The sequence below is a fragment of the Trachurus japonicus genome, chromosome 7 (assembly GCF_045865225.1).
Source record: "Trachurus japonicus isolate A0001 chromosome 7, Traja_1.0".
Classification (NCBI taxonomy): Eukaryota; Metazoa; Chordata; class Actinopteri; order Carangiformes; family Carangidae; genus Trachurus; species Trachurus japonicus.
In genome coordinates, this window is record NC_140913.1 from 24,326,722 (window position 1) to 24,347,607 (window position 20,886).

Sequence of the window (20,886 nt, forward strand, 5' to 3'; positions counted from 1 at the left end):
TGGCATTGAATAAATTGCTCTGGGAGCACCACAGCTGGGATGACTATCTTGACAGATCACACTCAGTTGAATGGCTGTAAAAGCATATTCATCTCATTCAAAAAATCCCCCTAACTGTTGTTGTGGCATTCGCTCCTTGTTTTACAAGTGGCTGATGACTTCACGGATGTTTTTGCTCTAATTGTGTCGTTGCGATCAAACGGTCGGACAGCAGGGATGCACACGCAGCGTAACTTCCTCCACTGGTGGATGAAAGATTAAGAGTGATGGTATTATGATGAAAAGAGCAACATTACTGAGTCAATTATGAGAAGCAGAGCTGGAGGGTGCAAACTGCTGACAGCTGTTTGCCGTTCTTGACTGCGTATTCTTGATGAGAATTTCCTTTGTCGCAGCGAAATCGCCTACTTGTTAATTGGGGCAAAACCTAAACAGCTTTTTGTTAGATCTGGGACATGGAGGAACCAGGCAGGGAGAGCGGATTGGCTGGTTTAAGCCGCTCTCATTTCGTCACTTTTCTTCCATCCTATCCATTGTTGCCGTATTCTTGTCCTGCTTTTCTTCAGTCAGCCCCTCTGAGAAGTCAAAGTATCCGTGTGTGTGTGTGTGTGTTTGTAGATGAACATTTGATAGCGTCACCTGATATACGTTGTTTACGGGTGTCTGTGCGTGATGCAGTGTTGCCGTTTCGTCTCTTCTTTTTTCCATGTGACACCCACACAACAAACAGCGAGTTTGGAGCCACAAGAAAAGGAGACAAAACCTCACAAGTGACATTAATCCCCTGGGCCGAGGCTGAAATCATCACATGCTGCTGCATTCCTGCTTCAAGTAGATGCAGCTAAAGTCTAAATTAGCCTCTAATAATCCAAACACTGCTGCCACCTTTGCAGATAAACTTAAAAGAAATGTTTGGCTGACGGCAAAGTGGAGGAAGGGAGATAAAGGGAGGAAGAGAGACGGCGCAAAATAAGCGTTTTACGAGAGATACCAGACATGAGAGGAAGGACGTTTGCTGTCATAGTGTTTGAATTTGGGCTGAATATCACAGTCGACCTTTTGCTTCATCATCGAAGAGGATTTTTGATTTTTTTTTTTTTTTTTGGGGTGCTGAAATCCTATAGATGCTGCCTGGTCAGATTTTTGTTGGTTGTTGTAATTCAGACAAGAGTGAGACAGAAAGCAGTGAGACGGTGGCAAATGTGGGACATGTTAACTATAAAAGCGTTGTAGCTCGGCCCTGGAGGTGAACATGTAAACAAGACGTAAAGCTGCTGAAAATGTGGCTTGAAATTATAAGTACGTGTCTGTAACATGAGATAAACACGTGTAGGCAACAATTAAAGTTAAAAAAAAACCCCATTGCGGTGTATTTTTCATTAAAAGTTTAATAAGCAAATTGGTTGGACTGGAGGATGGTTTGATCAGACGTGATTGACAGTTTAAGGAAGAAAAGAAAAAACCAACCTCCAACCGTCAGCAGATTCCTATTCAAATCCTGATTGATGTCCTGTCGACTTCAAACCACCGAGAGGAGCAGAGGGAAAAATAAAGAGAGACAGAAATATCTAATGTGCAACAACCAAAACTCTTCAAACTTGGGCTGAAAATAGACACACACTGTTTCCTGCTGAGGTTTGAGCAGCTTCATGTAGGACCTAATCACTCACGGTAGGAAGCCCAGTGAGAACATACTGTAGACTATGAGGGAATTTGTGGCTCTTTTACACATGTTAGTTGCTGTTCTCTCTGATCTTTATCCCGATTGTTAAAAGGGCCAAGCTAGGGGTGGGCCATATGGCAAAAATATCATATCACAATTATTTTTAAATGAAGTCACGATTTCGATTTCATCACGATCTTAAATCAAAAAAAGAAAAACAGACAATTTAGGCCAAAGAACCTTTCTGAACAGATTTTAATCTAAATAGTTGCAGTTTTGCCAACATGTGCAAACAACGTAAACATAGTAAAAGGTAAACAACAACACTCTGATAAAGTGCACTCTTGCAACATAAAAGGTAGCTTTCAATAAACTTGAAAGTAAAATATCAATGAAGACATTACTGTTTGTTTTATTCAACACAGTCATTTTAACAGGATTTAAGTGTATCAAAACACTAAATAGCTGATTGAAAAGGGTCAAATAAAGTAACTGTTGTTATCTCTTTTAGCAAACTTTGCAAATGTCCTTTGTTTGCGCTTTGCAGCACAGAACTGCAGTTTATAGAATGAGCCCCAGACGATCCTACGATCTCTGCACTTTGGCAGATCGTCTACACGCTCTAATCCTTCACGATCTCATATCGCCATATCGCCCACCCCTAGGCCAAGCCTATAGCTCAACTGGGTTTGATCATATGCAGTTTACATGTATCCTAATGACACATCATTTTAACAAGCGGGAGTTTAATTCTCTTATCTTTTGTGTTGTAATTTTGTGGAGCAGAGATGTTTTTGTGATTGTCAGCCCTGTTAACCATCTCCCGACCCCTTCGACTTGTCCTGCATTCACCGCAGGGGATTACAACACGTACATCGGGTGTTGAAATCTGATTTATAGTATTGTGCAAGCACCAATATTACTGGAGCTACTACTAGGTTATCTCTCTATATATAGTAAAGGAGAGCAAAGCAAAAACTACACGAGGAGGAAGATGTTGAGGAGAACAAGCCATGAATAAGCGGCCGGCTGGCTCTTTACAATGTGCCGTGCTTTGTCTTTGCTCCCAGTGACTCCTGCCAGGCAGAAAAGTGTCTCTCTCTCAGTTAGAGGGTGAAACCTCTCTGAAAACCAAGTGGTGAGCCGGACACTGCATACAAATGACCCCAGTGAATCTTAATGTTTAGTCAGGCTTGATGTCATTGGCGAATGTTTTAATGCGACCAAATAAAAACAACACATTAGCGAAGCCATGGAGACACATGACTACACATGTAATCGTTATTCACTCTGATCTCTTTCTCCATTAGCTGAAATTTGACCAATTCTCTTATTTTATGTTCAAATGATCTAACACTTAGTGCTGTGTGTACAGAAACCTCCTTTCTTGTACCCCATTATTCCACTCTACTGTTTCCACTCACATTTGCCTAGCATCAAGTGTTTCATTACTGATTAAAACCTTTTCATTGGAGGCGTCGTCACAGTAGGACGGGACAGATGTTGGTAATAAGTTATAACACATGTGACAGTGAAACAGCCAAACCAGCAGACACGCACTGCCACACCCCAGATTGTGACATGCCAACATCTCCAGGTGTGAAAAGCGCTAAGGAAATATTTTTTTCTTTCTCTCGCAGGTTAAAGTGTGTGATCTTTACACATTGTGGTGTAAAAAGTGTAATGCAGGCAGACAACCATCCGCATGCATTAGTTCTAGTTGAGGGGCTAATTGCAAAAGCTAGTTTGCAAAGCACTCGGCTCCAAAAACATCCAGACCTAGCTGCACAATAACATATTTCTTCACTTTGATTTTTTTTTTTTTTTTTTAATTAAGCATAGACTGTGATACTGGAATAATTATTTTGCATTATAAGTCTGTATTTCTTCTTGTGTTCTGGCTTTACTCTGATCTGAGGGAAATCAAATGCAATCATGTCCAACTAAAAGATTTTTTACGAGATTGGTGGAGAAACAGAGTTGTGCGATGAGGAAACAGATGGAGAGATAGAAAAGAGATCAGTGTTTATTAGAGACAGAGACGACTTTGACCTCTCACAAGGCTGGACCACAGATCAGGCTGAGCGAGGACTCCTAATTGGCCTGAACATGGGTTGTATACTGAGAGGGGAGATCCTCATTGAGCTGAACTTAACTCAACCCTATTGATCCGCACTGAAGATGATTATGGACCCCAGAAAATATTCATATCATAATTTCTAAGTGGGCGACAGAAACAGAGTGAATATTACACACAACACAGGACAGAGCACAGAAGCGAAGACTCTGTGGTTCTGGGAGTCTATCTTTTCCAGTGTCCAGAGGGATAGTGGGCTCAAAGCACCGGCTTTCATCGTGTTTCTTTCAGTGAGAAGGATTTGTGTGTTGTGTGGTCCCAATTGCGCTGAGAGAGATTAGCATGTTATTAGTGCTAAGAGCACTGACAGTTTAACATATTGCATCTTAAAACAGAGAGCTCTCTGATTCAACGGCTGTCAGTAGTCACTTTGAGTTACAGCGGGCACTTCACTCTGCATCTGTTTAGCACAACTACCTGAAACAAGTGGTGCTCGGGGAAAGTAGAAAGGCGCCGGTCGCTGTGTGTTCCCCTGTGCACACCATATTTCAAACGGTGAAGAAGAAAGTGGCTTATGAAGGCACCCCACCTCTTAATCCCTGTCTCGGCTCTGGTAGACCAGGCACCACCGAGGGCTATCCATCTATCCAACTCTCCGTGTGCCCAATGAAAAGCCACACACGCGCCCACACCCCATCACACACATACTGAGATTGGCACCATTAGTTACACAAGGACCAGGCAGGCACCGGAGTATAATGACTTTACCCAGGCGCGAGGTGAAAAATTGGATTGGAGAAAGTTTTTGAGAAGTACTTTACTGCCTGCTGGGAGTCGCTGAGTAAAGACAAGCCAGGGCAAAGCACGGCACATGTAAAAAAGCCAGCCAGCTGCTGATTCATAGCCTGGCTGCGGCGCTATCTTTCTTTTTATTTAGGTTAAGAGGAGAACAAGATTTGGAGAAACGCCAGTTTCAGATGCAGAGTGTTTTTGTATCCGCCAAACAGCCTTTTCTGTTGTTTTCTCCAACAGTTTCATCAATGTGGTGGTAAAAAGCTCCATAAAATACCAGTGACACGGTCGTTCTGCCCCCACCGAGTAAATTAGAGAAGCCTTTCCCAAACATTTTGGCTGGTGATGCCTCAAAATGAAGCTACACAGATTGCCTATGTTTTAGAGGTCTAAGCAGATCCCAAATATTGTAATGTGTCAAATAAGTTCCTAAGAAAATGAAAAGCCCACCAGCAATAAACTGGTTGACTACTGCACAGAAAAGTTGTCTATTTATTTTAAAATTTGCAAAGCAATTACTAAGAACAACTGATCCTCATGTGTACACTTAACATGTGTAAACACTGAGACTCTTGATAGTGTGACCTTTCCTGATACAAATAACATTTGGATATAATTTGGATTCTGACTGAGCTGAGTAAACCTTTTGAGACATAAGTTATACGTATTATATTTATGTTTTACATTTTTACGTGTCTATAAGCTGCAGTATTTCATTTTCTTTTTACTTTTCCCTCCAAATGTTGATTCTCTTCTTTTCTATTTGTTTCATCTTAATTGTTCTTGAGCCTTCAAGAAATAAAATTCACACGAATAATATAAAGCAGATTTTGTGGAGCAGAGATGTTTCTTTTTGGGTTTTTTATTATCTGTCCTGTTAACCATCTCCTGACCCCTGACTTGTGCTGCCTTTGCCTCGGGGGGATTTCAACACCCATGTTGGGTGTTGAAATCTGATTTATAGTGCTATACAATCACCAGCAGAAGTAGAGTTAATAATAGCTATATTCGTAACAGAGAGCAAAACAACTGGTGACAAATATGTCAAAACTACATGAGGAGAAAGACATTAAGATAAACCATGAATCAGTGACTGTCTGGCCTTTTCAAATGTGCCATGCTTTGCCCTGGCTTGTCTTTGCTCCCAGTGACTCCCACCGGGCAAGAAACTTTCTCTCTCACTCTGTCTGCGAAAAAAAAAAAAAAAAAAAAAAGGTGGTGAGTTGGACATTGCATGCAAATTAAATTACCCCTATGAATCTCAATGCTTAGTCGGGCTTGGCCAATGTTTTTGCACATCTCAATAAAAACAACACATTAGCGAAGCCATTGAGGAATAGATAACGTAGTAGATTCAGCCCTCACATCGCCTGCCAATCCTTGGTGTCGTCCTTATGCTCGACTGTCTGAGTCAGAGTTATATTGAACACAGGAGACTGACTCATGCAGCCTCGAGTCACACAGAATGGACTCTCTCTCTCTCACACACACACACACACACACACACACACACACACACACACACACAGACGTAGAGCTGCTTTTCAAAGCTGCAGATCCTCATCATGACACATTCAGTAACATGTTATTAGAGGTCGTTTCAGAGGACACGCACAGAAAAGAGAAACACTGATGTGATTTATAGTGTCTGGAGGCTAAGGTGGAGAGCTGTGGAAATGAGAGGGGTCACCAGTCACCTCCATCCTCTCTCTGTGGGTGGGGGGGGGGGTTGTATCGTCAGCTCTCCTCTCACTTTCACACCTAACACCTCACCTGAAGCGTGTCCTACCGCTACTACTACTACTCCATGTCGTTTAACTTGGGATAACGCAGCGGAGTTATTAATCATATGCAACTGTCAAGTCAGCCCGCCACACGCCGGTTCGCTCTCGGCTTGAAATCCCAATTGGACGCTTAGGCAACGCAAACTGTTTTTCATGCATTTCCGCTACTTATCACGACGAGCGCACATGCACATCTTAATTAGCTCTCAAACGATGCGGATCAAACGCTTTTGTTCACTCTGATCTGCTCATCACTCTTATCACTCTCGCAGCTCACTTTCCCTCCACTCTCCATGTCACGTTGAAGAAGGTGGTGATGATGATGATTGAAATGTTTTTCGAGACTTTGATATTCTCAATTTTGGCATTAAAGGGATAGTTCAACATTTTGGCAAATTGGCCCATTGCCATAATCGCTATAGTCATAGCAGTAGGTTCGTTACCTTTATTTGTCGGTGTAAGCTATTTTTAGAACAAAGGAGCGGAGCGGCAGGCTGCTCAGAGCTACGCTATGGAGGCTAAAGGAATTTCTTGGTTTCCCTCATCAAACTCATCAAATACACAATCCCAAAACTCAAAAACGCTTTCGTGGACAAGTTGTGACCTGCACATTCACCACGCTATGAGATAATAATGGAACGTTACGAAACGGAGCCGTTTTCGAGGTAAATACAGGGTAAATACAGAGTCTGCTTGCTGAAAAACTGTCCCTGAACGCAACGCGCATCAGCGGTTTTGCATGAAAACAACTCTGTCTGGTAACGTTCTGTTATTATCTCATAGCGTGGTGAATGTGCAGCTCACAACTTGTCCACGACAGCCTTTTGGAGTTGTTGGGTTGTGTATTTGATGAGTTTGAAGAGGAAAACCAAGAAATTCCCTTAGCCTCCATAGCATAGCCCTGAGCAGCCTGCCGCTCTGCTCCTCCGTTCTAAAAATAGCTTACACCGACAATTAAAGGTAACGAACCTACTGCTATGACTATAGCGATTATGGGAATGGGCCAATTTGCCAAAATGTTGAACTATCCCTTTAAGGAGTGAAGGGATTGTGGTGTAAAAGCTGCGTCCACTTGTCGCGAGTGAATACATACCCCCACTGACATCATCCAGTCACAACAGCATCAGTTAGGTTGTTACGATCCTTGTTATCACATGGCTGAAGTAGAAAGTAATTGGTGGTTTCTTAGAGTTTGGGGTAAAGATTTAAAAAAAAAGAAAAAAAGGAAGAAGCAAGAGTGTTTAAAAAAAAAGAGAGAAAATGATGGAGCAGACAAAGGACGGGCAGTAGTGGAGGAGCGAGAGGGGCTTGTTGCATCCTGCTGTCATACCCGCCCCCTAATTGCTTAGTATTTATGGTGGGAGGAGTGGTATGTGTGGGCAACATGCTTCTCCACATATACTACACACACCCAAAACCAGAATACACACTAAGAGATTCCGTCACCCCGGTGGGAGTCGTTTGTGCTCGCAGGAGGTCGGTGGGAGGCTTTTACGGGCCGTTATGTAGCCGGCTCACTATTCCTGGAAGAGCATTGGTATCTTTTGATCAAATTCTACCCCACTCTGCAGTAACGTGCTTCCTATGAATTGTGGGCTAATTGTGCCATGTGGGTTTATGTGATTGTGTGTGAGTGTAAGTGAGCCAGTGTGTGTGTGTCTGGGTGGGCAGAGACCTTTCTATCCTTGATTGATTGTTGTCATCTTGGTGGATTATTGAGTTAGCAGCGAACGTGATAGGCTTACTACAGCATCTCAAAGGAAAGAAATGCGCACACGAGCACATCTACACACACGCACGCACGCGTCTCTCATGCCTATACATTTCTTTAATGCAATGGCTGATGGAAATATGTCAAGGAAAGGGTCCACGGTCATGTGTAATGAATACATTAAGGGGTCCTAAGTGTGTGTGTTGGATGGATGAGGGCTCTACTTTACTGGAGCAGTGGACTCGGTGTGTGTGTGTGTAGCAGTGAATGTTTGAGGTTTACATTTTAGAAGTTTAAATATATTTGCTTTGCTCACTATAATTCAAACGGTCACTTTTCAAAAAGAAATGGTCACAAATCCAATTAGCCGTCATGCTAAAGATAATTTGCAGTTAATCACTGTATCTTAATGCAGTGTTATTTTGCTGATTAGGTGTCTCACAGAATGTCTCTTCATTATTCTAATGTAAAAAAAAAAAAAAAATGGTACCAAGTACACCCAGATAAGACCCTGAGGCTATTTCCCTGTATCTAGTCAAAAAGAATAAAAGCTGTGTAGCAGATTTTGCAGAGCCGTTCTTTCTCCGCCAGGATTACTAGAGGACACTCTCTTAACACCAACTCCACTATCTCTGTCCAAGATAAATGTCACCGTATCCGCTTCAGACAAAATCGGTAGAAGGAGCTGCAGTATAACAATCTTGACTTGACAAACGGACATACGAGACCAAGTATATATATAATAACGTGTGTCGTTTTAATCTATGGAGGTACTTTGCTCTGTTTGCAAGTTTGCTGTTTGTAATTGTCATAAGCAGAGATGGGCTGTGGATAAATACTTCCTGATCCTATTGTCATCAGTGTCGGCTGATATTCGGCTCATTGACTGACACTGGCGATCAGTAAATATTGATGGCAGTGGCCAATGTTTATCTGTGATGTGGTATTGTGCTGACTCAGTTTTTTTTTTCCTCTTGTTTGGGGGGACATGACTGTTGAGGCGCCAGAGGGAACATGCACGTTCAATTTGTTACAGTTAAGTGAGCGGAAATGCTATTTTTGATTTTTTTTGTAAGAAATGAAAATTTCTTGGTTTCCTTTACACAAAAGAGGAATAAACAACAGAGAAAAAACATCAATACCAGCATCCGCCATCGGCCAAATTGTTATTTTAAACATCGGTAACCACTACCGGCCCAGGGCACATATTCATAAGAAAAATCTCCCCTTAAAGTTAAGAGTAGGACCTTGCAAAGATAAAAGTTATTCACAAACCATCTCAGCCCTTAAAGCAGAAGTAAGTGGTCCGGTGGTTTTGGCTAATGCTGCGTTCCAGGCAGGCTTTTGAAATCGTAAATTACAGCTTCAAGTCACAACTTACGACTTTGTAGCGTTCCAGGCAACCCACTCGTGTTTTTCCGACCTGTTTTACCTGTGAAAGTCACTATAACGGCCACTCGTAACTTCTGACCCGTGAACTCGTACCAGATCGAACTGGTACGACTTCACGGTCGGAAAAATACGAGTTTCCTTGAACGCACCATAACAGTCCTCGTCCCTACGTCGCCACATTCACGGCGTCCCTTGGCTGCACACACAGCCCTGCATGCCGTTCTCTCTCCTCATTGGTTAAAAACTGTAGGATACGATAAATGTTTTCTCCTCGGCTCAGAGCAGAGCAGAGTGACTGACAGACCCGTGTTTCAGACCAGACACTCTATGTAAGTGATTGCTGTCGGAAGATTTAACTATTTAAGACTTATATTAACACAAATATATCACTTACTTCTGCTTTAAGAGAGTTCCTAAGGTGACAAACTGTTAAGAGGGAGGAGGACTTTTAAGAGTCCTAAGAGTTTCTTAAGCAGATAAGGAAATGGCAGAAAGACAGAGAGATCGGACAAATATCCCCCCAACACTGAATGACAGTGATTTAATTCAACACAACATGTTAGCCTGTGCAGGGATAATGTTTGTGTTCGACCACCCACCGCGAAATACGGCAATAACAGCAGAAATGAAGGTAATCGCACCATTATAAAGTTTAACTGTAAACACAGTCCAAACCTCTGTCAGCACAGTTATCAGTCACAGGACTGTTTACAGCCTCGTACTGTAGTGCTGTTTGGTCATTTTCCGCTGGATGTCCACAAACGGACAGTCATGGACAAAATCGTTTTATGCGAAATGGCCAGCATGGTGATTAAACATAAGCAAATAAATATCTAATAATTATCAGCATGTGAACATTGCACAAGTCTGAATGTTCAAACAATTTGCAGCATCTTTTTAAATCTAACATTTTATTGAACTTTGTTGAATTGTTCATGACATAAAATTATTTTCACGATTACACCATGTCTTAATAAGTTCTGTAATGGGTGAATTTCACTGGCCATTCATCACTAGGAGTGAGTGTTTTTTCCCCTCCTTTTTTCTAATCTAATCAGAGCTTAAAAACGAATGAGTCATCCCTACCAACCTATCAACCACCCCTCCTCACTAAGATAAAAGTTTTTGTCCCCTCCTTGCTCAGAGTTGCTCTCAGAAACTTCCTAAATCACTCTTAAGCTAAGATTCCTTGCTAGGGATTTGTCGGCTAAGTTAGGAGCTCTCTGAGAATCTTTGTGAATACGGGCCCAGATTTTCACTCTCGGTGCATCTCTACTTTACATCTTTCCATTCAGATTTGTACATCTATCACATCTATTAGAAAAAATAATGAACTTTCACATGCTGTACCGTGTTAATACTGGGTAGTTGCTCCCTCTGCTCTTCACACAGCTTCAGTTCTTTATGGCTTGGATTCAACAAGATGTTGAAAACATTCCTTCGAGATTCTGCTCCGTGTAGATTTAACTGCATCACATCATTTCTGCGGATTTGTCAGCTGCACGTTTGTGCTGCCAAAGCTTCTACCACATCCCCAAGGTGCTCTTCTGGGTTTTTAGATCTGGTGAACGAGTGGGAGGCCACTAAAGTTATTATCATGTCCATGGAACCTGTTTGAGACGATTTTGTGATGATGAAGATGGAAAATTGTGGCCATAAATCAGCAACAAATACTCAGATAGGCTGTGGCATAAAAACCATGATTGATCGGTGCTAATTGGCCCAAAGTGTGCCAAGAAAACATTCCCCTGCACCATTAGACCGGCAGCAGCAGCAGCCTGTTGACTGTTGACACAGGGCAGGTTGGTGCATGGATTCATGTTGATGATGCCAGATTCTGACCCCACCATCTGCTGTTAGAGCAGAAACTCAGATTCATCAGACCAGACTGTTTTTCCAAAGCTTCAACTGTCCAGTAATGGTGAGTCTGTGCTCACTGCTGCCATAAATGTCTGTTCTTGGCCAACAGTATTGGAGCCCAGTGTGATGATCTTCTGCTGTTTTAGCTCATCCACTTCAAGGTTTGATGTCTTGTTCATCATGATGAGATCTGTTTCTGCTCACCACAGTTGTAGAAGTGTGGTTGTCTGAGTAACCGTGGTCTTTCCTCCAGCTCCTACCAGGCTGCTCGTTCTCCTCCGACCTCACTCATCAACAAGGTCACTCCATGTTTTTAGTTTTTGGCACCATTGTCAGTATAAAAAAACCTCAAAGGAGATCAGCTGTTTCAGAAACACATCAGCCCATCTGGCATCAACAATCATGCCACACAGTCAAAGTCACTGAGATCACATTTATTCTCCATTGTGTGAATGTGAACCGAAGCTCCCGACCTCAACCTGTATGATTATATGCATTGAACCGGTGCCACACGATTGGCTGATTGGATAATTGCATGAATAAGCAAGTGTGCAGGTGCTCCTACTAAAGTGCTCACTGAGCACATATTCGATAAAATGCATTCAATATAGATTAAACCCTGGCAAACACAGCATTAATATACAAAGAGGGTAGAAGTGTATAAAGCTTAAAGAGTTAGATGAAAAGGATTTGAACACCTCATACTAGTCTCACCCCCTATACCTCTTAGTCTTAACTTTGGGCGTGTTTAATGCTGTAGTGTTTTGCGGCCTGAGGCAGCGGATGGCATAGACAGAGAGAGAGAGCCAAGTATGGAGGAGCTAAGCCATTCTCAGTCTTATACACCAGTAATGTCATTTTAAAATCAATCCTGAAAGAGATGGGGAGCAAATGTAGAGATACTAAAATAAGGATGTGTTCCCCTTTTACTTAAAGTTTACATGTGATTTTTTTTGTGTGTGTGTGTGTGTGTGTTAATGGAGGGCTGATTGATATAATTGATCAGGTGAGAAATTACCATTTTTCATCCATTTTGCAGCTAATTGCACAATTGATTTAAGGATTCATCGTGGCTGTTTATTCAGACATGCATCTGAAAAGTGATGGTTCATCCACAAATGTTGTCCCCTCCCCACCCCCCACCCCCCACCCCACCCACAGCCACCAATTTAATTGCAGCCTGGCTGTGCGTCATCTTTGCTGACATCCTCCTGCATGAGTTTTATTGAGCTCTCTAACCATGAGCCTGGGCCGACCAGAAGATCTATGAGTCTTTTGACTTTATTCATTTCCTTCAGGCCCTTCTCCATCCAGGGGATAGACAGAGGTTATTAAGAGAGAGGGAGCTCAGTCATTCTACGTTAGCATATGTCATTTATGATTTTCTCTGTATTTTCTCTCATTTCTCCATTTATCTGTTTTTTTTGGCAATTTTTTCTCACATAAAATTCTCCCCATCCATCTCAGTTTTACTGTGCAGCCATTATTCAACCTCGTTTTTCTTTTTTCCCCCTGCTCCATTCTACTACAATGAAGCGCTGTCTTTCCAGATTGCTTAGTTATTCTGTGACTTTGGTAAGGTAACACTCGGTGCAGGTCGCACTTCACTCACCTCGCCCCGTGTGTGTCGCTTCACAGCCTGTCTGCCGAGTTATTGCCCTCTGTGCAAAAGGCTGTTCATTTTTAATTATCACTCAGCATTTGATCATCTCCCTCCCCTGCCTGTCACAATGTCTCATCGGGTTGCTGGTAACATTTCCATTACATTTGGAAGAGAAGCCACGGCTGTGTGTCGAGCATGTGGGGTGTGTGTGTGTGTGTGTGTGTGTGTGTGTTTGCGTGAATGTGCTCGTTGGTGCGTTCCTATCATTGCAGCAGAGACGAGATTCCTCCCTCCCTCATTCATCTTCAAGCGCTTGGCTGGAAATGACATGTCGACACAACAAAACACATCATTGCTCGAGACACACACACACAGACACACAAACACAGACACAACCTTGTACATCCATCTTTGTGGGGACTCCTGATTGGCAAAATGCATTCCCTATCCCCTTAGCCTAACCTCAACCGTCACCACTGTGCCCATCCCTAAACCCATTTAAACTGGTGAGAACCAGCACTTTAAACACACACACACACACACACATACACACACTGGCAATGGAATTTTAACCCTCCTGTCGTCCTTCTGGGTCAAATTGACCCAATCTGTTCACTTCCTCCATCCTTCCTTCTTTCCTTCCTTTCTCCCTTCCTTCTTTCCACAATCCTTTTTCCTTTGCTTCTTTCCTTCCTTCCTTCCCTTCATCCTTACTTCTTCTTCCTTCCTCTTTTGATCCAGCTGACCTGGTCTGTTCCCTCCCTCCATCTTTCTTTCCACAATCCTTTTTGCCTCCCTCCCTCCCTTCCCTTCATCCCTACTTCTTACTTCTTTTTGGACCCAATCTATTCCCTCCCTCCATCCATCTTTCCTTCCTTTTTCCCTTCCTTCTTTCCTCCCATCGTTCCCTTTGTCCTTCCTTCCTTCTTTCTTTCCCTTCGTCCTTCCTTCCTTCCTTCCTTCTATCCCTTTATCCTTCCTTCCTTCTTTCCCTTTGTCCTTCCTTCCTTCCTTCCTTCTTTCCCTTTATCCTTCCTTCCTTCCTTCCTTCTTTCCCTTTGTCCTTCCTTCCTAACTTCCTTCCTTTCGTCCTTCCTTCCTTGACCCAGAAGGACAGCAGGAGGGTTATGGTTTACACACTCCCTCCGTGTATTTCCCCCCAAATGGCATGCTAATTGAGGTGATAGAAATAGGGCCACACAGTCTTGAAGGTTGAATGGCAGGGTTTTTGTTTTATTTGTTTCGTTCCTTTTCTATCGTTTGCTGCTGTTTTTACTGCTGCACCAAATGTTGCCTGCAAATACCTCAGGTGGAGAGAATGAATCTGTGGATGATTAAATAATAATAATAAAAAAGGACATCAGGAATTGTTCAGTGCAGTTCTTCGGTCTGGAACCACTATTGGTGAGGGAGGAGAAGAGAAGAGGTTGAACCTGTATCGGGGCAGCACTGGAATCTCTCTTTTCATTCTCCAGGGTTTAACTTTGCTTGTTCATGTGCACAACGTGTGGACGTGTGCACGTTTGCGAGCGCATATTTTAATAAGCACCTAAGCTCAGTGCAGTGGTGTTATTAAGGAAGGCTCTCACCTCCCGTAAAGTTCCCAGAGTATTCTCATTCCTGGAGGCCGTTGGCAGGAAGGTTGGAAATAGTGAGCTCTTCTTTAGCTCAGCGGGGGATGAATCGATAAATCTGTCATTGTTGGTTTTATAAAACTTTTAGTCTTCACCTCTGGGCTCTCCCATGGTCGGAGGCTCAACACTCGAGCTGTTCATGTCGACTCCCTCAGCGGAGGATTGTCGGCCAGTGAGTTGCTGTGAGGTGAATGGATGTTGTCCTCAAGAAACTATCAACAGCACATAGCAATGTTTCCTGTGTGTGTGTTTTCATCAAGAACATGTGAACCCAGTAAGAATAACATATGTAGGGTTGCAAAGGGGTGGAAGATTTCCAGTAAATTTCCGGTAAATTTCCAGAAACTTTCCATGGGAAGTTAAGCTGGAGAATATTGGAAATATTCCAAATTGGAAACTTTCCATGGGAATTATGGGAATTTATAGGAATTATTGGGAATTTATGGGAATTAACTGGAAATTGGGGGTAATTTAAACAAGCTGTATCATATCCAAACATAAATGTAATTTTTTTTGTCATAAGCAGACATCCATGCAAAATAATACAATTAAAAAACATTAGACAACATTTCAACAGATTCATTTGTGAGTAGAACTTTATCGAGTTTTAATTCTTGTATGAACAATCAATTCTTTTACTGAACAACAAAAACATGAATGTTGACTAAAATATTACTATATATATATATATATATAACGTATATAATATATATATAACGACGGTATCTGATCATCTGCGAACCTCCGACTTTCATTCTTGATCAATGAAAACATTCTTGCCAAGTGTTTTTGCTTTTGTCCGTCTTGCGCTGGTCCAAGAATTTCACCGTGCGCGCGGAGGCTCATGGGAAATGTAGTGAAAACACTTCGCTTTCCATAGATATTCAAGTGTACTTGCATTAAATCTGGTTGTTTTAGTATGCTACAATATATTTTTCACAACTACATTTAAGTTCCCTGTTAAGGGCCAACCTTCAATTTGGTAAATTTCTGATTTATTCCCATTTATCCCCGTTAATTCCCATATATTTCCATTAATTCCCATGGAAATGGACCCTAAACATATGTCTTTCTTCCTTCTGTTCTCTCTCACTCTCTAGGTGTTGGCCTTAGAGCGACAGGTCTTTGACTTCCTGGGATACCAGTGGGCCCCCATCCTCGCCAACTTCTTCCACATCATCATCGTCATCCTCGGCCTCTTTGGCACCATCCAATACCGGCCTCGCTACATCGTGGTGGTGAGTAGGCTACATACATGATGTAAATGAAGATGACTTGTTCATGCAACACCAGGTACAGTCTGTCCCATAATCCTATTCCTCACGGTTTTTGTTAAGCGGTGTCCCATCACTTTGCATTAGTCTTCTGTTTGTGTAGATTGGCCGTGTTGTTGCCTTTCCTCTCTAATTGCAAAGCATGCAGCAATCTCTTGTGCATTTTGCGACACCCTTAAATCACTCTAATCCCATGGTAATTAGAACTAATTAAAATGGGGGGTTGGGGTGTTTGGGGATGGGGGGGGGGCTAAGGAGCTCATCAGATTTATACTCGGCTTTGAGGTTCTGGACAGAGAAGGTCATTCTTTGAAAACACGGTGCAAAGCATGTGCCGCCCTTTGCTACGCTGCTTTTGTTCGGGGAAAAACACGACCATGAAGCTTCATAAATGCGCTTTAACGCACTTCAGTTTTTATTTGACGCCATAACCTGCATCTGAGGCATTAAAAGCCTATTTTGAGCAGCATTAGCGGAAGCACAGATGGCGATGTTAATGACAGGAAAAGATTGGGGGGAGCGAGAAAGGGATAGACAGGAAAAGAGAGTGAACAAAGAGAGACAGGGGAGATGGAGAAGAATAAATGGGAGCCACACAGGATAAGATGAAGAAACAGAGGAAGCAGCAGTTTAAAAGGGGGGGAGGGGAGTGGGGGAGGAAGGAGGGAAAGTAGAGCCTATTGTGTCATAACAAGTGGATATTGGATGAGAGCTAACTCAGGGGTTTCATGATACAACATGTATGTTGTTGGTTGGTTTTTTTTACGAGAGTGGCCCCCGTTCCTCCTCTGACATTTTAAACACACAATTCATCGCCATTCAGAGGATTTCACAACCTTCACACACTGATGACTGTGTCTCTATCTGGGAGTGAATACCGCTCCGTACCACTCTATCTGTCAACACTTGGCTGTCTGACTGTACAATTTTGCAAATGGTTGAGTCGTGAACTTGTAACCGTCTCAGTCGTTTACAAACCTGCAACTCCCTCAGGGCCCGAATAGACTCACTGACTCCTTTAAAACCAGCGTTAGTCATAGACACAAACATATTTTCTATGTGTGTATATGTGGTGTTTGTATGTGTGTAGAACATATGTGACCCGTTCCATCAAAATGAGTCGGAAGTCGCAACGTTCTATTTTTAGATAATCAGCTGATAACATGGAAAACCCATAGAAAATCGAAAAAAATTTTTTACCCTAATTTCAAAGCAATGACATTCAAAAACAATCTCCCAAAGTTTCACAGTCCAGATAATTGAGAAAAGGCACGTAAATGATGATTAAAGTTGACTTGCAACTTAAACCCTCTGAAAATGAGCGTTGCTTCGGTGCAAAACATGAAATATCTTCTGAACCGTTCATGATAGAGACGAGCTGTAAACTGCATCTGAATCGCGGGATTCTCCGCTTTCCGACGGTCATTGAATGTTGCATCTATGACGAGAAGGGACGGATACAGAAACAGATGCTAAACCGAGTAGCATCGACGCTAACAGAGCGTAGCATCGATGCTAAACCGAACGTAGCATCGATGCTAACAGAGCGTAGCATCGATGCTAAACCGAACGTACACGCTTGCACATGTTTTACAAAATGTCAACAAAACATGACAACTTCTGAACCGTTTATGATAGAGACGAGCTGTAAAAAGCATCTGAATTGTGAGATTCCCTGCTTTCCGAGGGTCATTGAATGCTGCATCTATGACAACAAGGGGCCGTATAGGGTGCGTGTAATCACGTGGTACAGGAACAGATGCCAGAGTCACTGGCAAAAACTTTAACTGCTATTTTCTCAGGTTTTAGAACGGAATAAGAGAGTAGGAGATCGTAATTCAAATGGCCACATCTCGAAAACCATCAAATGTATGACTTTGACTAAGGTATCATTTTAAAGCTTATTTTCTAATCTTTCCATTGATACCAAAATCTCAACTTTGAAATTTGGGTCACTGTGACTCATTTTGATGGATCGGGTCACATATGGGCGCGCTTTAATTCAGAATATGTGCGTGGGTGCGTGGTGTGTGTGTGTGTCGGAGGACACTGGCCACTGGCTGTACTCGGTTTAGGAGCTCATTCATTCATTCATTCAACCTGCCATATTCTCAGTAGTCGTCGTATCCTGTTGTGTTCAGTCCGTCTATGGTTGCCATGGAGCTGATCTTGTCTGTGTCTTTGCACCTCCAGTATACAGTATGGGCCGCTCTGTGGGTCGCCTGGAACGTCTTCATCATCTGTTTCTACCTGGATGTCGGCGGCCTGTCCAAGGTGAGACTTTCAAAAAAATGTCAGTCTGTTTTTTGTTTTTTTTCCTCAGAGTCTTTCGTCGTCCGTCTCTCAGCCAGGTTGAGCGGTTTGGGGCTGAACTATGATGATGAATGTTCTCCGCTTCCTAAGGTCACACTTGCAGGTCGTAGTTGCAGTTCTGATGGAGGAATGAAGCCTGATTTATATTCCTGTGTGGCAGCGCTTGGTGCCACCTACACTACAGGTTTCTTTTATATAACAAATGGAGAACCTCTGTCATAAATAATGTACACTTCCAGCATGGCCACAGGAAAAAAAACTCAGTTCTGATTACCTGCCATATGTCCATCGAAGCCGTATAACACGGTTCATCATCAGTTCAACATCGCTCCTGTCAGTCACTGAGTCTATGCACACAACACACAGTATATTACACAGCACGTCTACAAACATTACTTCTTGCTGACAGTCGGTGGTGGGACTGCTCCCCGGGTTTCAAACTGACCTCAAGACAACTTTTAAAGGGACAACGAGGAGTTTTGGAAAAGCGAAGCGTTTTCACACTACATTTATGAGCCTCCGCACCGTGAAATTCTTTGACCGGCGCAAGACAGACTCATGTTTTCATTCATCAATAATTAAAGTCAGAGGTTCAAAGAAGTTCACATACCGTCGTAGTTCTGACCATAAACGGCCATTCTGCTGCGTTATTCTCATGACTCGCCACGAAGGAAACGCTGGTCGTCCAGCGTTTCCGCCACCACTAATAATAACAAAATAACGATAGAGGCAGAACGATATATTTATCGAAAATGGGCCCATTAACAAGTGTGGGTAGCGGAGATTCATCCACATTAACGTGAGACTTTTTTATAACCGAATAGAAACTCCTTGTTGTCCCTTTAAAGCAGAAGTAAGCGATCCGGTCGTTTTGGCTAATGCTGCGTTCCAGGCAGGCTTTTGAAACCGTAAATTACAGCTTCAAGTCACAACTTACGACTTTGTAGCGTTCCAGGCAACCCACTCGTGTTTTTCCGACCTGTTTTACCGGTGAAAGTCACTATAACGGCCACTCGTAACTTCCGACCCGTGAACTCGTACCAGATCGAACTGGTACGACTTCACAGGTCGGAAAAACACAAGTTACGAGTTGCCTTGAACGCACCATAACAGTCCTCGTCCCTACGTCACCACATTCAGGCGCATCCCTTGGCTGCACACACAGCCCTGCATGCCGTTCTCTCTCCTCATTGGATAAAAATTGTAGGATACGAGAACAGTTTTCTCCTCGGCTCAGAGCAGAGCAGAGTGACTGACAGACCCGTGTTTCGGTCCAAACACTCTATGTAAGTGATTGCTGTCGGAAGATACAACTATTTAAGACTTATATTAACACAAATATATCGCTTACTTCTGCTTTAAGTAAAGGTTGATTATTTGAATTCAGATACATTTTTGTCCTTTGTAATCGACCATTTATTTCATTAACGCTGTATTTTCATGAACAGTATAGAAAACTCCACCTCCACCTGTTCAGCAGGAGCCATTTGCCCCTGTCTGTCTGTCTGTCTGTCTGTCTGTGTCTGGTAGTGTTGATAAAAACAACATGGAGGAGGGAAGGTAACATGTTGTCTGTCATGTCTGTCCATGGTGAAAGGTACATGTGTTTAGAGCTGATTTTTATTCAGTCATTTATGGTGGCCGCATTTTGTTATTGTTTTGAGTTAAATGCCGCTATCACAGGGAGGAGTGAGACGCAATAATCATTTAAATCCATAAACACACACACACACATACACACACCACTCTTGTCTTTTGGTTTGTTTTTTCCCCTTGAACATTATTTAATTCTGACCTTGTAGAGTTTTCTTTTAATTAGCATAGCCATCATCATAGCTATTCCAATAGGAACTGCTGTCGTAAAATACAAAAGCATAATTGAATATTCTGGCTAAATGCTGAACATAGATTTGAACTATAATTGATGCAACACCAACAAGTGCTTTGAGCCTGTGACAAACCTGAAAGCCCTGCTGAGTACGAATACAGCCCAAGTAAACACCATTTCCTGCGGCATGTGTGTGTGTGTGTATAGTGAATGTTTGACGGAGCTACAGCTCTCCAGTATGAATCCTACACCAGACCTCACTGTGAATTGCTCTCTTAGTTGTAGGACTCTGAGCCTCAACAGAAACATATAATTTTATCTTGAAGAATGTTTGTGTCCCTTAAATTGTGTGTGCGTTGCATTTCGGGGGGCACTTATCTCTCTGTTGAGTTTCAAGTGGAAGATTAGAACGTAATAGGTAAATAATCAGGAGAAAAATCGGCTGTCCCAAACCACCACGTTCACACACACACACACACACACACACACACACACACACACACACACACGTACACGTGCTCGTAGAAATCCTCTGGGCCCCCCTCTGTGGTTCTTAAGTGCAGATTAGATGTGTATTTATCCAGACAAAGAGAAGTGTTTGGGTTGTCACCTCTAAACCTGTAAATTTATCCACCCTCCCCCGTCCTGTCAGCCTGTCTTCTGTCAGCTTTTTTTCCACACTGCTTACTCCTTCTTTGATGTTTTTTTTTAATTTATTCCACATATTTTACAAATTCCATATCTCGCTTTTTTTTCAGCACACCCCTCTCCTCCCCTCCCCTCTCCTCTCTTCTCCTCTCCTTTCCCCTCCTCTTCACTCCTTTCCCCTCCTCTTCACTCCTCTCCTCTCCTCTCCTCTCCTCTCCTCCTCTCCTCTCCTCTTCCTCCTCCTCTCCTCTCCTCTCCTCCCCTCTTCTCTCCTCTCCTTTCCCCTCTCCTCTCCTCTCCTCTCCTC

The 20,886-nt window shown here is 42.7% G+C and overlaps 1 protein-coding gene across 2 annotated transcripts in view; it reads left to right on the top strand.

The window, feature by feature from the left end:
- nkain4 (sodium/potassium transporting ATPase interacting 4) overlaps positions 1 to 20,886 on the top strand; it is a 64,919-nt gene that overhangs the window by 7,341 nt on the left and 36,692 nt on the right. For both annotated transcript variants that reach the window (XM_085782262.1, XM_085782261.1), the window contains exons 2-3: positions 15,617 to 15,754; positions 17,984 to 18,064. In XM_085782262.1, the coding sequence (XP_085638388.1) occupies positions 15,617 to 15,754; positions 17,984 to 18,064 (219 nt within the window). The remainder of the gene's footprint in view (positions 1 to 15,616; positions 15,755 to 17,983; positions 18,065 to 20,886) is intronic.